The sequence below is a fragment of the Phyllostomus discolor genome, chromosome 4 (genome assembly GCF_004126475.2).
Source record: "Phyllostomus discolor isolate MPI-MPIP mPhyDis1 chromosome 4, mPhyDis1.pri.v3, whole genome shotgun sequence".
Lineage (NCBI taxonomy): Eukaryota > Metazoa > Chordata > Mammalia > Chiroptera > Phyllostomidae > Phyllostomus > Phyllostomus discolor.
Genome location: NC_040906.2, coordinates 45,282,634 through 45,297,392, shown reverse-complemented (window position 1 = coordinate 45,297,392; position 14,759 = coordinate 45,282,634). Strand labels below are relative to the sequence as shown.

Below are 14,759 nucleotides of genomic sequence, written 5' to 3'. Positions count from 1 at the left end.
AGTACATTCTATTGATATCTAGTGGGTAGAAATGAGTGATGGTGCTCAACACCCGTGAATGAGCAGGACATTCTCCCAAAATGAATTACCTAGCACCAAGTGGCAATAGTGCTGAGGCTGGGAAATTGCATTAGAAGGAAATTCCCAGAGGAAAGAAAACAACTTTGCCTTGTGTGTTGTGAATCCCTGCTACTTATAATAGGATCTGTACATAGTAGACACTCGGCATTAGTTGAAAGCTTGATCATCATTTAAGTCCTCATCTTTTCCAGTTTAACATAAGAACCAGTTTCTCCTGGACTCATATTTGCTCCCAGCTGTACGTATGTCTCTCCTATTTGCATCAGAGCAATAATATAAAACACGTGAAGGGACCCTTTTCCTGTGCATCCAGACCAGGAGACCTCCTTCCACATCTTTTCTGTCTGCAAATTTCCTCTAGTTAATCTATATATATAGATTTAAGCATGGCATTGAGGCAGTTAGATATACTTCAATAAATATCCTATCTATTTGAGTAGGGGGTTTGCAAAGACAGTTTCACCCACTATTTACCTTCAAGTGACAGGGACAAGAAATGAATGCAAACATAGTGACAACTGATCATTTCTGTGCCTGCAGTCTGGGTCATCAGCTCTAATAAGCTTGCAGACTCCTCATCCCTCCTTCCCAAAGCCCTCTAACCACTGAGCATCCAGCCATAGGCCAAAGTCAAATGTCTGCATTGGCACCAGACCATTCTTCTAAGGGCATTATCTCCATTTAGCACGGATAAACTTTTTCACTGATATTAGCAGCAGTCGAGTACAACGCAGCCCCATCATGCCCCTCCAACTTCCAAGAACACTGCACTTACCATTTCCTAATTTCAAAGGAATGTACCTAAAAGCAGTGACCTGGAAGGAAGCGAGAAAGAGAATCTAACAATAGTCATTTCAAAACTGCTCAATGGTGTGCTCCCATTTTATGAAAACCACATTTTAATGAGAGGAGACAAAAGTATTTGTTGTTAAATTACTTGCTTGGGAAAACAACATGGTTGTTTGAACCAAAGACCAAGGAATTTGACCATGACAACTGAGGAACTGGCCCAGGAATAGCTAGTCCACATAATAACAAAACTTCATCAGCTGAGGTCAGGACATCAGCAGTGCCCCTTGGGATTACCTGACTTTCTTGTTGGTCCCACTGACATATCTGCAGAACCTGACTCAATTCCTGCCGCTGTTGCTTCAGGTACTTGTCTAGTTGCCGTCTCCTGTCTTGTAGAAGTTCAAGAAGACTGTCGATCTTCAGGCAGCTATTACGAGCTCCCTGCATCAACTTGGGATTTACATTAGGTCCATCACACTTGAATGTTTCTATGAAGTCAGTGAGTTGTTGACTTTTGTTTAAAAGGGCTAGAGAGCATTCTAAGAGTTCTAGAAAAAAACGAGAAAGAAAATAGAATAATGATACCTGTAAGCTTTTATATAGTAACATTTGGACTCTTCATATAATTTAAAAGATATATAACCTTCATACTGAAATAATAAAGTCAAACATGTAACTATAAAGTGCCTACAATACAATGGCCAAATACCCTAGTCTAACAATCACTACACCACTAACTGCCAAATGACAGCATGATTCAGTACAGGGAGTAAAAAGACTATGGGATTTGAACACTGGTTCAGGTGGTTTTTAGTGGTCTGATGGTGGTTAAGGGGCTTAATCTCCTTGGAGTGTTCTGTATTTTGGGGTGATTGACTAAAGCTGATTAACCTTTAAACAGGTTAATACCTATAGTAGACAAATAAAACAACCAATGAATGGTGGCCAGGGGCCCAGATGCCAGGGCCTATGGCAAGGTGGGAAATGTGTGGGCAGTCTAACAGGGTCACCGTCACCAGTTCTGACCGACTGTTGACATAAGAGAATATGTTACTGTCAACAGTGCTTGAATTTTTAAGAGAATTATAAATATAGATTTTTATGTGAAAGCTTCTGATTTTAAATGTTTGTAATTTGTATTTTTAATTACAAAATACTGAAGGATAAACAAAATATGCTTCTCTGCCAAATGGGCCACCAGTTTGTGCCCTCGGGAGTGAATAGGATTGTGGTTTGGGTAACATCTTACAAAAATGGGAGGTTAGGCAAAAATCAAAGGATCACCATGGGAGAGAGTGTGAAAGGGGGAGTTGAGAACAGCACTTTGAGAAGCAACCACACTTGGGGACTAACTATAGGAGCAGCTGGACAACTGTGCACTCTCCATGCCAGAAACCAAGGAGTTGTCCGTGGCACATCCTCTCCCCTAATCTCACCGTTCTCGAGACCTATCAGTTTCACCCTCTATTTCCTGGTTCTGCCTACTTTTCTCCGCCCCCGATACAAAAATTATCATTTGTTGCCTAAACTTGTAGAGTCATCTCTTAATTACACCCCCTCTCCAACACACTTATCCATTCTCAATGTATTAGCCAGAGAGAAGATTTCTAAACACACTATGTCACGCGTGTGTGCACACACACGAAACAACAGTTTCCCATTGCCTTAGACATTACAGGCTGGCATGGTCTGGTCTCTCGCTTACCTTTCTGATTGTTTCAGTCTCTCTCCCCTTCGTCCCTATCTTCTTTAACCACCTCACACATGCTATTCTCCCTCCTGCCCCAGAACGTTTCACTGTGCCCTGTGCCAGGGACACCATTTTCCTCGACCCCTGCCTTCTCCACATTTGTTCTACTCATACTCAGGTCTTGGTCAATTGTCAGTTCTTCAAAGGACAAATAAGATTGAATTAAATACTCCTATTCCATGTTCTCATAGCACAATGTTCCTGTCATTCACAGTTCTTATCATGGCTATAGCTCTACATTTATATGTTGAGTTAGTTGATTAATCTCTGTCTTTGCTGTTAGCCTCCAATGCACTACGATGACCATGAGTGTAACCCCAGCACTTAGCATTGTGACTGGCACAGGAAAGATGTTTAACTTTTGTAAAATGTTTGAATGAGATCAAATGTATTAAAAGAGGGGGAAGAATTAGGAGAGCTATAGATGCTAGAGATCAGCAGTCCTCCAGAGACATAAACAAAAGACAATGAGAAGATTTGGTGTTTTATGACAGTAAGCAATAGAAACAGAAGCCAAGCTACCAGGTGATGAAGTCAACAAGACAGGAAATCTTTGAAATTTTTTTTCTTAGAAGAAAAAAAAGATAGAAAATCAGCCTTTACTTTTTAGGATGAAAACTGTGAAGAACAAGAGAGGGTCAGTACGTCACCAAATATCACACTATGAGAAATGCACTAAACCACGTCCACTGTGCTGGGACATTCTGCATTAGCATTCTAGCATTTGGCAGCAAACTACACAGCAATGATTAGGCTGTGGTGGTTGGGCCAATTGTCTTTCTTGACTGACAGCTGGATAGCTGGAAGAGAGAATGAATAAGTGAAGGTATGGTAAAGAGAGATGAAAAGGAAAGAATTTGAAGTGTGCATGGCACATGACCCAAATCTGTCTAATAAGGTAATAAATGGTGTTATCTGCTCAGAGTGAGAAAGGAGTGATCATGTACATGGGACAATTTGACTGGGAGTCAACAATGCAAGAGACAAACAACCAAAACAGCCATAGACTTGAAGGAGGGCAGAGGAAAGGATAATTCAAACAGAAGAAGGAAAGATAAAGAGAACGTTAAAATTAGAGTAAATCACTCAAACAAGGGAATGGAATTGGAGGTAAACAACACAAGAGGGACAGGAGCAGACAAAAGCCTGTCAGCCTAGAACAATTTCTTATGTGGAAGCACAAGAAACAACTGCAGGAACAAGGCGAAGACAGGTTGTAGAGGCCTTGCCTATCAAGCCCAAGAGTTTGGATTTGTAAAATGCTAATGTATAGATAAATCAATACCACACACACACACACACACACAAAGTATGGGCAGGTGGCAGGGTTTCCACATAGTATTTCCTTTCTTTCTTTCTGTAACTAGCTCTTACACACTAGACTTTTCAAACGAGAAAGGGAAACACAACTTTAGGTGCTTGGATACAGATGGTGTAATAGGTCAACCTATTCTGGTCCCTACAAAATACATATAATTAGCCAAAATTTCCATTTGTGATCTTTTTCTGGTTTCTGTTTCAGCTTCTGCCAAAATGGTTTAACTGCTACCCCAGTATCGCCAGGAATATGGCTCCTGAGCCAAAGTTCACTTGTAAAATGTGCCTGGGCTAAAGCCGGTCTGTCACTGCTACCAAGTCAGCCATTAAAGAGGCTCAACTGTTCCCTCGGTTCCCTCTGTCAGTTCCTTATATTTTACTTTCGTACTGTTTATATTTTTCTGGTTATTTATTCCTTCAGTTGATCATACAAAGTGTATATTTTTTCTCAAGGCTAAACTATCTACATGTATCCTGACTTTCAAGAAATATAAAATCTCTACAGTGCATTTATTTTAAAGATTGTACTTGTATTCTTTGTTTTTTAATACAAATAAATTTTATTTTGCAAGCATTAATAGAAATATGATGCTGAAGAAATACATATGTCTGATTATTTATGCAGTACATTTAATCCAGGGTCAGATTCATAAGAGCCATAAACTGAAGTAAGTAGGCAATGAATGATGAGCATCGATATCAGAGTTCCAATCAGATCCCTGGGTAACATTGCATGATCTAAAATTACTTGAAGAATGCATCATTAAAACATAATTTCAGACCATTTTTTAAAAGTAGAATAGGGAAAGGTTTTCGGGGTTTTTTTGCTCAGTTAATTTAAGCCAGTACTTCATCAAATCCAGTTCCTTTTTATAAAACTGTTTTTGAAGAGTTGGGCTGGTCCTCATGAAAAAAAATCATTTTTAAAGACCTTATGAAAAGCTATTCTAAAATTTCTTCTTTATTGTATTTTTTCCATGACCATTTATCCCCCTGATATCCTCCTCCCTCCCCACACCCAGCAATCACCACACTATTGTCTGGGTCCATGAGTTCTTTTTCCTTTTGCTAGATCCTTCCACCCTGTGACCACCCCCCTCACATAGCTATCAACCTGCTCTCTATCTATGAGTCTTGTTAGTTCACTTTGTTTATTAGATTCCACATATGAGTGAAATCACATGGTATTTGTCTTTCTCTGACTGGCTTATTTCACTTAGCATAATGTTCTCCAAGTCCATCCATGCTGTTGCAAAGGGTAATATCTTCTCCTCCTTCTTTAAACTACTCAGCTGTAAAGATTGTATTTTTTTTGCATTTACAAAACCCTACTTAATGACATAATACCTTGTCATGTGAAGCTAGTAGATATTTAATAAATTTTAATTGTTTAATTGTTTTGATTGTCATTATATCTCAAAAAGTATTTTAAACTAATACCTATACAGTTTGCCATAATTAAGCATGAATAGAAGATTCAAGATGGATAAATGAGGAATGTACACAAGGTGAGTGGATTTATAGCTTGCTAAACAATCCTTCCAAGCACGTATTTTCTAAAAAGTATCCAGGTCACAGACTTGGCATTGAGATCATGGATGATGTTTCTTCCTAACACATTTTAAAGCATTCCAGTGTTCCTCCATGGCAATCCATGTTTCTTAAGCTCATTCAATTAGCTTCTTCAAATATACACAAAAGCAGAGAGGGCCCCGATGCACCTATATCTCAGCTACATTTAAGCCATATATAACATCTAAGGATAAGGAAGTAATAATATAATTGTTCCTGCAAGGAAGCTTCTCATGTGTCACGTTTATTGCATAAGGCAGTCGGCAGTGTGGAGGGTGCAGCTGTGATCCGTCAGCACTCAGAATCGACTTTCTCTCCTCGAGGTCTCCACAGTACCGTGTGTATTACTCAAGTTCCCAGCATTCTATCTTGTCTTACATTGTCATTGAATACAAATAACACTCCATAAACATACTTTGGAATGGATGCTCTTCTAAGTCCTGGAGATTCAGAGATGCACTAGTCCCTGCCCTCCAGAGTCTCACAATTTGGTGACAGCAACAAATAAGGGAATAACTGATCGCAGCACATATGTTGGGTGGCACAGCCCAGAGGGCGCTCAGTGGTAAATGTGCATGGGCCCCACTGAACTACGGGACTCTGGAGGGCGAGGGTCATGGGCTCCCCTGACACATGACTCTGGGTCTCTCCCCTGGCATGGGTTCAAAAGATATTGTTTAATTATGTGTTTTGGAATTGAGGGTCACCAGGCTGGTAATTGGTCTTGAAACTATGCTTTCTGGAAAACACTTTAACTAACTAGACATGTTTCATCCATAGAAGAGAAGGCTGGAGAGGACACATTAATCTTAAACTATCTGAGGGATTCTCATGTGAAGGAAAAAACAAACTTAGTTTAGAACATTCCAAAGGGCAGGAACTTCAATCCATTCATCCTGCTTCTGGCTTCCACAAGGTTACAGAATAGGTTTCTAACATACAAAACACCTCAGCATTGGTGCATAAGGAAAAAGTATAAGGAAAGCTAACTGAAATACAGTGAATATTGGGGTAAGTTTGATTGTGGTTTCTACAGTTACTACATCAACCTTTGTCATCCTAACATTCCCATTTTGTGGTACTCACTGGTCAACATTGCAGAACCTTAATAGGATGGCTAGCTTCACTAATAGATATATTTTTATTGAAATATAATTGGTTATAATAAGTTTCAGGTACACATTATAGTGATTCAATATTTCTATATATTACAAAATAATCACCACAATAAATCTAGTTACTATCTAGTAACCATTATTATAATATGATTGACTATATTCCCTAAGCTGTACATTTGTCTAAGCCCAGCTTTGGAAGTAACCCAAGTGTCTATCAATGGATGAATGGAGAAAAGGATAAAAATCCATGGTACGTATATACAATAGAATTCTACTCATCCAATAAAAGAATGAAATACTGCCATTTGCCAGAATATGGATGGACTAGGGTAGGAGAAATAGGTAAAAGGGATTTAGAGGAATAAAATAAAGTTATATTTATTTTATAAATAAATAAAGTTATAAAATAACTTTATTTATTAATAAATAAATTAATAATAAATAAATAACTTTACTTATTATTATTAAAATAACTCGTCATAAAATAAATAAGTTATAGATATATTTTACTTCCTTAAATTTAAAAATGACAAATATTGCTATGTCTGAATGTTTTTGTCCCCCTAAAATTCACATGTTGAAATCTTAATGCCCAAGATGGTGGCATTAAGAGGTGGGGTCCTTGGGAGGAGATTAGGTCACGAGAGTGGAGGCTTCATGAGTAGGATTTGTTCTCTTATTAAAAGGGCCCTCATAGAGCTTCCGACCCCCTTCCCCCTGTGAGGATACATGGGAAATGTGCACCTTGGAAGAGGGCCCTCAGCCTACTAGGCCGGCACCTGATCTCAGACTTCCAGCCTCTGGAACTGTGAGAAATAAATGTCTGTCAGTTAAAAGCCACCAAGTCTGTGGCATTTTTTTTTTGTAACAGTCTGAAAAGACTAAGTCAGATATGCAGTCCTTAACTGAAAATCAGAATTTTTCCTTGAATATGCATTTTAAATCATCTAATCTTAATCATATCCACTGAATTATTTGTTAAACAAATTCCACCTACTCCTATTTTTTTAAAACAAAGCAGTTGAAGCCACCATTGGGCACATCCTGCCCGGATATGATATCCAGAGCCAGATATCCTGACCAGAGCCCCCTGTAATCTCTGTGCTTCAAGTATCATGTAGAGGAACACAAAAATGTGACAATAAACATGCTATCAGGATGGAAGGATAGAAGAATATTTTGTCATCACAAAAATAAACTACATTTCCTGCCTTCAGCTAGAATGTGCATCCATCTTCCTAGATTAAGAGAAGGCCTGGCGGACACTTGCAGACGGTACCCTGAAAGCAAAGGCAGCGGTCCCACTGTGAGCTTGGTGGGGGCCAGGGCCCTGTGGTCTGAGCAGCGCAGAACCCATCTGCCACAGGTATAGTAACTCTGAAGGAGCCAAAACAACAACAATAAAACAGCATTAAGGCCACTTTTCCATTGCAGCTCCAACCCAAAGTATGTATGGAAAAGTCCCTACTCCCACCCACTCACTCCCTAAAAAATGCTTGCATTTCATTGCCTCAGTACTGGACCTCTTCAACAAAGGCATCCATCGTTGTCAGGTTCCTGGAGGTAAAGTTGCCATGATGCTCATACTGGGTGGTGAAGACTGAGACCACAGACCCGTCTCAGTGACCTGGACCCGGGTTCACTTTCTGGTGTCCTAAGAGGAATTTTTTGTGATTCTGTTCACCCTCTTTGGACCCAGCTGGATTGCTGTTGCTATACAAAAGTGAGCAGGCTGCTGTGTTAAGGCTGTTACTCCTGATGCTGTTGATAACTAATCCCTCAGCATACTGGCAGGTCCTTAAGAACAACAGTAAGTTAAATGACATGTATGCATGTGGTAGCATCTCATAATGTACACAGGAAAGGTTAAGCCCTTTAATCTTTGACATTTAGAAAAGTTATGATCTATTATCTAGGGTCCCTTTCGAGGGTGATAAAACCACAAAATCTATTGGTGGCTTTAAAAAGCCCTTTTGCCCCTGCCCAGCACAATCAAGCTGGTCAAGCTTGAAGCTGAGTTAGAACCGTGACAAATGAGTGCAGGAAACCATTCACTCTTCCCCAGGTTTGGGGCAGTAATAATTAGAAAAATGCATTAGAAAGAAAAGAAGCATTGTCCTTATTTCATCTACTTCCTCAGAAAAAAATTACAATAAGCAGCTCCTCTTTTGCAAATGCCTTCCCTACTGCAACTCTGCCCATCCCAAATTCTGTTAGAGAAGGGCTAGCATACAAATTATTGGTTAACAATTAGACTACCTTTGTAGGTGTTCAGAGGGAGTTGACAGTCTTTTAATTAGATTTTTTAACCTGGAAAATTTTCACTACTCCATTCTTTTTTTTTTTTAAACTGCAATAGTGAAAGGGGGATCTCCCTTATCCAGAGCTGGTATTTAAAGGCTGACCTCCACTCACTGTCCCTGGAAAGAAACAGTCACTGAATTCAACCATTTATTTGACCAAAATATATTTTTGGTGGATCACCAGGTGCCAATGCCTTGCTAGATGCTGAGGATACACAGGGCCGCAAGGTGAGCATGGCTCCTGTGCTCAGGAACTAAAATTGAGCAGACCGTGTGATGTCCAGGGCACATACAATCTTCAAGAGGCTGTTTCTCCACTTTCTCCTTAGAATCATCTACAACTACTTCTTTCTTGCAGAAGATGACTGAGAAAAGAGCCTTCTTTAATCTTTCTTGAAATGAGTTGAGGTATATGTAAACAGGTAAATTAAAAATACAGTCATACACAAGCATTCTCCCATTAACATCTTTTAAAATATTTAAAAGCTTATGTGAGGAATGAACACATTTCTTGCCTTTGGCATGACGTTCATGAAGCTGAAGGAGTGATTTTAAGGACTCCGTGCTCTCAAACTCCTGAGTGTTCTGCAGGAAATCTTCTGCTTGATCAATTTTAATAGCAAACTACAAGAGAAATACAGGGAAGAGGCATTTGAAAAAATAAAAATCAATTTGCCACTTTGAGTTATATACAGATTTTTTAAAATGAATTAATAGCCTAGCTGACTCTGTACGTGTTTGTGTGAGGAGTGTTTGTGCGTGTGAGCGTGCGCTGGCTTCGGGTGTTTGTGCGAGGGTGTATGTTCACGTGTAGCCAACTGACAAAGTACCAAGGAAACAATGTTTTTCTTTGCATTTCTTTCTTACCTCAGAAAACGTCATGTATAATAAAATAAACCAAATTGCTTACTGGTTAAATGTCTATTACAATTTTCAACTAAAATGTTTGTGTCCATTGTAATGAATGCAGCCACTTTTAATATTATAAGGCAGCTTGTCAAAAAATTGCTAGAATATTTGATAGGAGAAACTAACAGAAGTTTGGCTAGCCAGTGATGACATAATTATAAATAAATTTAACTTAAGAACCTATTTAGAGGGAAGGTTGAAATACAGGTTTTTTTCCCTCCATAATTAGACCTAGACCTGAAAAATGCAAGTTTCAAAATAATACATAGCCCAATCCCGTTTCCAAACTTGATCTTAGCCAAAAGGCCAAACAATGTCTAATTCCATTTTTTACACAAAGCCTATATATATATACATATATATGATATATATATAGACTTTGTGTATACATATGCATATATGTATATATACATTTATATATGCTTTATGTGTATATATATACATATATATACATTGTTACATTATGAGAATGAATGGGTTTAGGTATGGGTTTAGGGAGGTAAAAGTTTAGTTTCTAAATTTATAATTTATAATTTGTTTGCATTTTTACAAATAATTGTATGCATTATTTGTATAAATAAAATGAGATCTGATACAGCAAGAATGAAAAATGGAAAATTTCTCCTCTGTTTCAAGAAAAAAATGGCAATTTGAATTTGACATCCTAAATGGTGGAGAATATGATCAACTTCTTTTTTGTGTTTCTCCATGAGGAGGTATAAAGGGAGATGTTTGAAGTGCTGTTAAAATTCTCAGGGGACTAATCTTAGAAACCGATTTTAGCAAAGGTCAAAGCATACTTGGTTATGCTAGTACAGTATATTCATAGTAGCAGACAGATGGTTTGTTTTAACACTAAGATTCAAAGGTCATTATTATAGTTTATAAGAGCATTTTAATCAACATGTTCACCTTTGGATCAAGTGTAGATAAATTATAAAGGCACCATATCAGTGAGAAAGACAAAAGCCTGTCACAGTGCTTGTGTTTTTTTGAGATTTTTCTTTGGTGATTTTTAATATTTTTATGCAACTATTTGATGAACAAGGTCTGTGTTATCATTGTTACAATAGCCATATAAGACCCAGTTATAAACGGCACGGGATGATGAGAGACTGACTAATGAGTGTGTCTTCTTTAGAAACGCAGGGAAGGCTTCCACCATGATGTTAGATCATCTGATGGGCACCTGCCATTGTCACTTAGGGACAATGTTTCTAAGTTGAAGCACTACATTTGAGAAGAGAAAAGCCTTCCTGATGGTTAAGTGTATGAGCCAGAAACTGTCCTCTAATAAGTATCAACCATGCAATAAGAAATCATTTGCATTTCTAAAGAACTCTTGAATGCACATAGTTCAATAAGGAAATCCTACCCACATGTCATTTACATCTCTAATTCATTCCATTTCTGATAACTGATTTTAAAGGTATTCCTTGAGCAGAACTTTCAAACAAAAACAAACAAAAAAATAGGAACCATGTAGGTAATTTGTTTTTTCCCTGTAAAATATTACAAAGAGTTTTGGAGTCTTATATATTTCAGCTTATTTAAAATTTTAAAAATAAATGAACAATTTTATTCAGTGAAAGTTTCCCTAAAGTACAATTAACTTTTACCTTGTGGATATTATCTTTTCTCCACTTTTCTTCTTTCTTTGGCTTGTATAGAATAGAAATGATGATGAGAGGGATTTTTTTAAAACCTATTTTTAATGTCAGTCTTTCTCTTTTTTAAAAAAATCATTAATGAAAATTGCTTTGGTGTATGCAAGAGGCAGGGAGTATCATGTAGGGGTTTGCCTTAAGCTAAGTATACAGTGGTCCACAAAATTGGAAGCAGAATGATACAAGAAGGTCATTTCAATATGAAGAACTCATACAACTCAACACCAGGGAGACAAATAATCCAATTAAAACATGGGCAGAGGACCTGAACAGACACTTCTGCAAAAAAAACACACAGAGGGCCCACTGACAGATGAGAAGATGCTCAACATCACTAACCATCAGAGAGATGCTAATTAAAACCACAATGAGATATCACCTTACTCCTGTCAGAATAACCATCATTAATAAATCAACAAACAAGTGCTGGTGAGGATGTGGAGAAAAGGGAACCCTGATGCACAGTTGGTGGAATGCAGACTGGTGCAGCCACCATGGAAAACAATATGGAATTTCCTCAAAAAAAAAAAACCCAAACTAAAAATGGAACTGCCTTTTGACCCAGTGATTCCACTGCTGGGAATATACTTTAAGAATCCTGAAACTCCAATTCAAAAGAACTTAGGCACTCCTATGTTCATAGCAGCACCATTTAACAATAGCTGAGTGCCGGAAACAGTCTAAGTGCCCATCAGTAGATGTGTGGATCAAAAAACTGGCACATTTACACAATGGAATACCATGCAGCAGAAAGAAGGAAGGAAGCCCTACTTTTTGAAACAGTGTGGATGGAACTGGAGAATATTATGATTAAGTGAAATAAGCCAGCTGGTGAAAGATATACACCATGTGATCTCACTTATAAGAGGAATTAAATGAACAAAATAAACTAACAAGCAAAATAGAACTAGAGACATGGAAACATGGAACAGAATGACAATGGCCAGAGGGGAGGGGGAAGAGAAATACTGGTGGAAAGAAGGGAGAGGGACCAGTCAAAAAATATGTATGAATGACCCATGGACAATCGAGTGGGGATTGACTGTGGGAACAGGGGTGTAGACTGGGCAGAGAAGGGCAAAGGGGGAAAAATTGGGACAACTATAATAGAAAAACAATAAAATAATAAGAAGAAATAATATTTTTAAAATAAATAAATAAATAAAACTAGTATATAATATAAAAAAAGATCAGTCATTTTACTAGGGATTGGAGTTCTGGGTTGAATTCTAGGTTGACTTAGTTTTATTTTATGTATTATCTGGAAGTAATTTCTCAAAGAGAAAATCAGCTAGCACTAATGCTACTAGACAGTAAGAAACAAATATTGAGTGTAATGTTTGGAAACAAGATAATTTCCTGTGCTCAAATGAGCAGAATGTCAAGGGCAGTCGATACCTCTACCTCACTTACTAAGATAGAGTAAATCAGTATGACCTCTGTAGGTATATTTCACCTGGTTCTTCTCACAGAAGAAAATTGTGCATAGAACTTTTCTCCAAATTGATCTATAAAATTAACTGTGAGTTGGACTTCTGTGTTCAAATTGTAGAAAACAAACCTTGAAAATTACAATAAGGTTTTTCTCCTCCTTTTTACTTTTAACCGAGTTCATGAGGCATGAGATTGTCTACCTCAATTACTATGTTCTATCTCTAATCTTCTTTCCTTCATTATTTTGAATTTAAGTCCCAATTTTCGGCTTGGGAATGTCATATTTTTCAAAGTGTGTGCTTTATCATCATGCAGCAGCGCTCTCACATGAAAATGAATGTACTGCCATTTGACAGAGAAGTTAAAAGTGAAATTTCCCATAACCGTCATACCAACCATAACATCTCTTCCGATAGTGTTCTTTGAGCATCACATTTTGAAATTTGGAACCTCAGAACACTGCAGAATTTAAGAAAAATCATAGGGGAAATGACCTTTTTAGGCCCAGGACTTTTTTTCCTTTACATTTTAATGAGTTCAAACTGTAGTAACTCAACTATATGCCTTAGAAAAGTACTTTATAAAATGCTATGCTCACAATTCAAACATTCTATGGAATATTCTGCAATTCCCTTTGCATAAGCAGCAGAACTTTTAGTTAACAACTTGTAGTCGATAAGAACACTCTATACCATTATTTCCTAGTAATCCTATAATCAGGGGTACTTGTTTGATTTAGCAATTATGTTACTATCTTCTACAAAGGGAGATATAATGACTTATAAGTAGAGTTCCTACTTTTACTTAATATTTTATTTAATTTTAATGAACTGTACTTAGTTTTTGGTTGAAGGCCTACATTTAAAATATTAAAATCTTATCTTTTAACAATCACAAATTAAATGTTATATATATATAAATATAAATATAAATATATAATCTTGGTTATCGTGACCTTTTTTGAACCAGTTGCAAGGTCTGTTTGTAGAAATAAAATATTTTCAGGAGTGCTATTCATTTGTTCTGACATAGAGCAGGCAGAAGCAGATTTTTTGTTGTCTTTTTTTTTTAATACAAACCTCCAAGGCACTTTCAAAAAATTCAGAGGTCAATTTGAGGAGCTCCCTTCGTCTTTCAAGCATGGAGATCAGGGCTGCCCAGGCTTCCCCCAGGGTGCTGGCCATGGCGTCATACACCTGACTCTGATCCTTGTTCTCTGCGGCCGTCTTGTCTGCTTCCTGCAAGAGTTCCCATACCCGATCTTCCAAAGCCTAATCCGAGAAGAAAAAAATGGCATAAGGCAGCATGCCACTCAGTGTAAGAATACAGGATCACATTTTAAACACTTGGATATATGAAACTGCATGTGGTCTAGGAAAGTCTAGAAGAGAATTTATAAACTCAAACTGCTATGCAGGCAGGCGGATCAAGCAGGCAGGCCGGAGCAGTGGAGTCTGTGGTGAACCAAGCTACCGGCATTTGAGTTGTTCAAATCCAGAGATTTACCAAGGGCACACATCTACATTCCCAGGGGTACAGAATGTTGTTAACCTCTCATTAAAGAAAGTAAAGAAAAAAAAACTAATTTGAACACATCCAGAGTGCTGAAAAAAATTGGGAGAAATGAAACCCAGTAAAACTTACTATTTATTCTAAATAATTGTTAGTTTATATGTTTGTGAAGCTTAATGTAAATATTAAGACTAGATTTTTAGAAAAGAGTACTCATAATGTAAAAACGAGAATATCTGTAACCAACATCACAGATTGAAGAAAATATGAACAATTAAGGTGAACATGCGTTTACATAATTATC

At 37.6% G+C, this 14,759-nt stretch overlaps 1 protein-coding gene across 4 annotated transcripts in view; it reads right to left on the bottom strand.

Moving 5' to 3' along the window:
• CCDC141 (coiled-coil domain containing 141) overlaps positions 1-14,759 on the bottom strand; it is a 168,323-nt gene that overhangs the window by 117,677 nt on the left and 35,887 nt on the right. For 3 of the 4 annotated variants that reach the window (XR_004902587.1, XM_028510931.2, XM_036023235.1), the window contains 3 exons: positions 14,023-14,214; positions 9,449-9,557; positions 1,168-1,421 (listed from right to left, as the gene is read on the bottom strand). Coding sequence is in view for 3 of the 4 variants with exons in the window: in XM_028510931.2 (XP_028366732.1) it covers positions 1,168-1,421; positions 9,449-9,557; positions 14,023-14,214 (555 nt within the window). In the remaining variant the exon portion in view is untranslated. The remainder of the gene's footprint in view (positions 1-1,167; positions 1,422-9,448; positions 9,558-14,022; positions 14,215-14,759) is intronic. The other variant, XM_036023236.1, reaches the window with a different exon arrangement.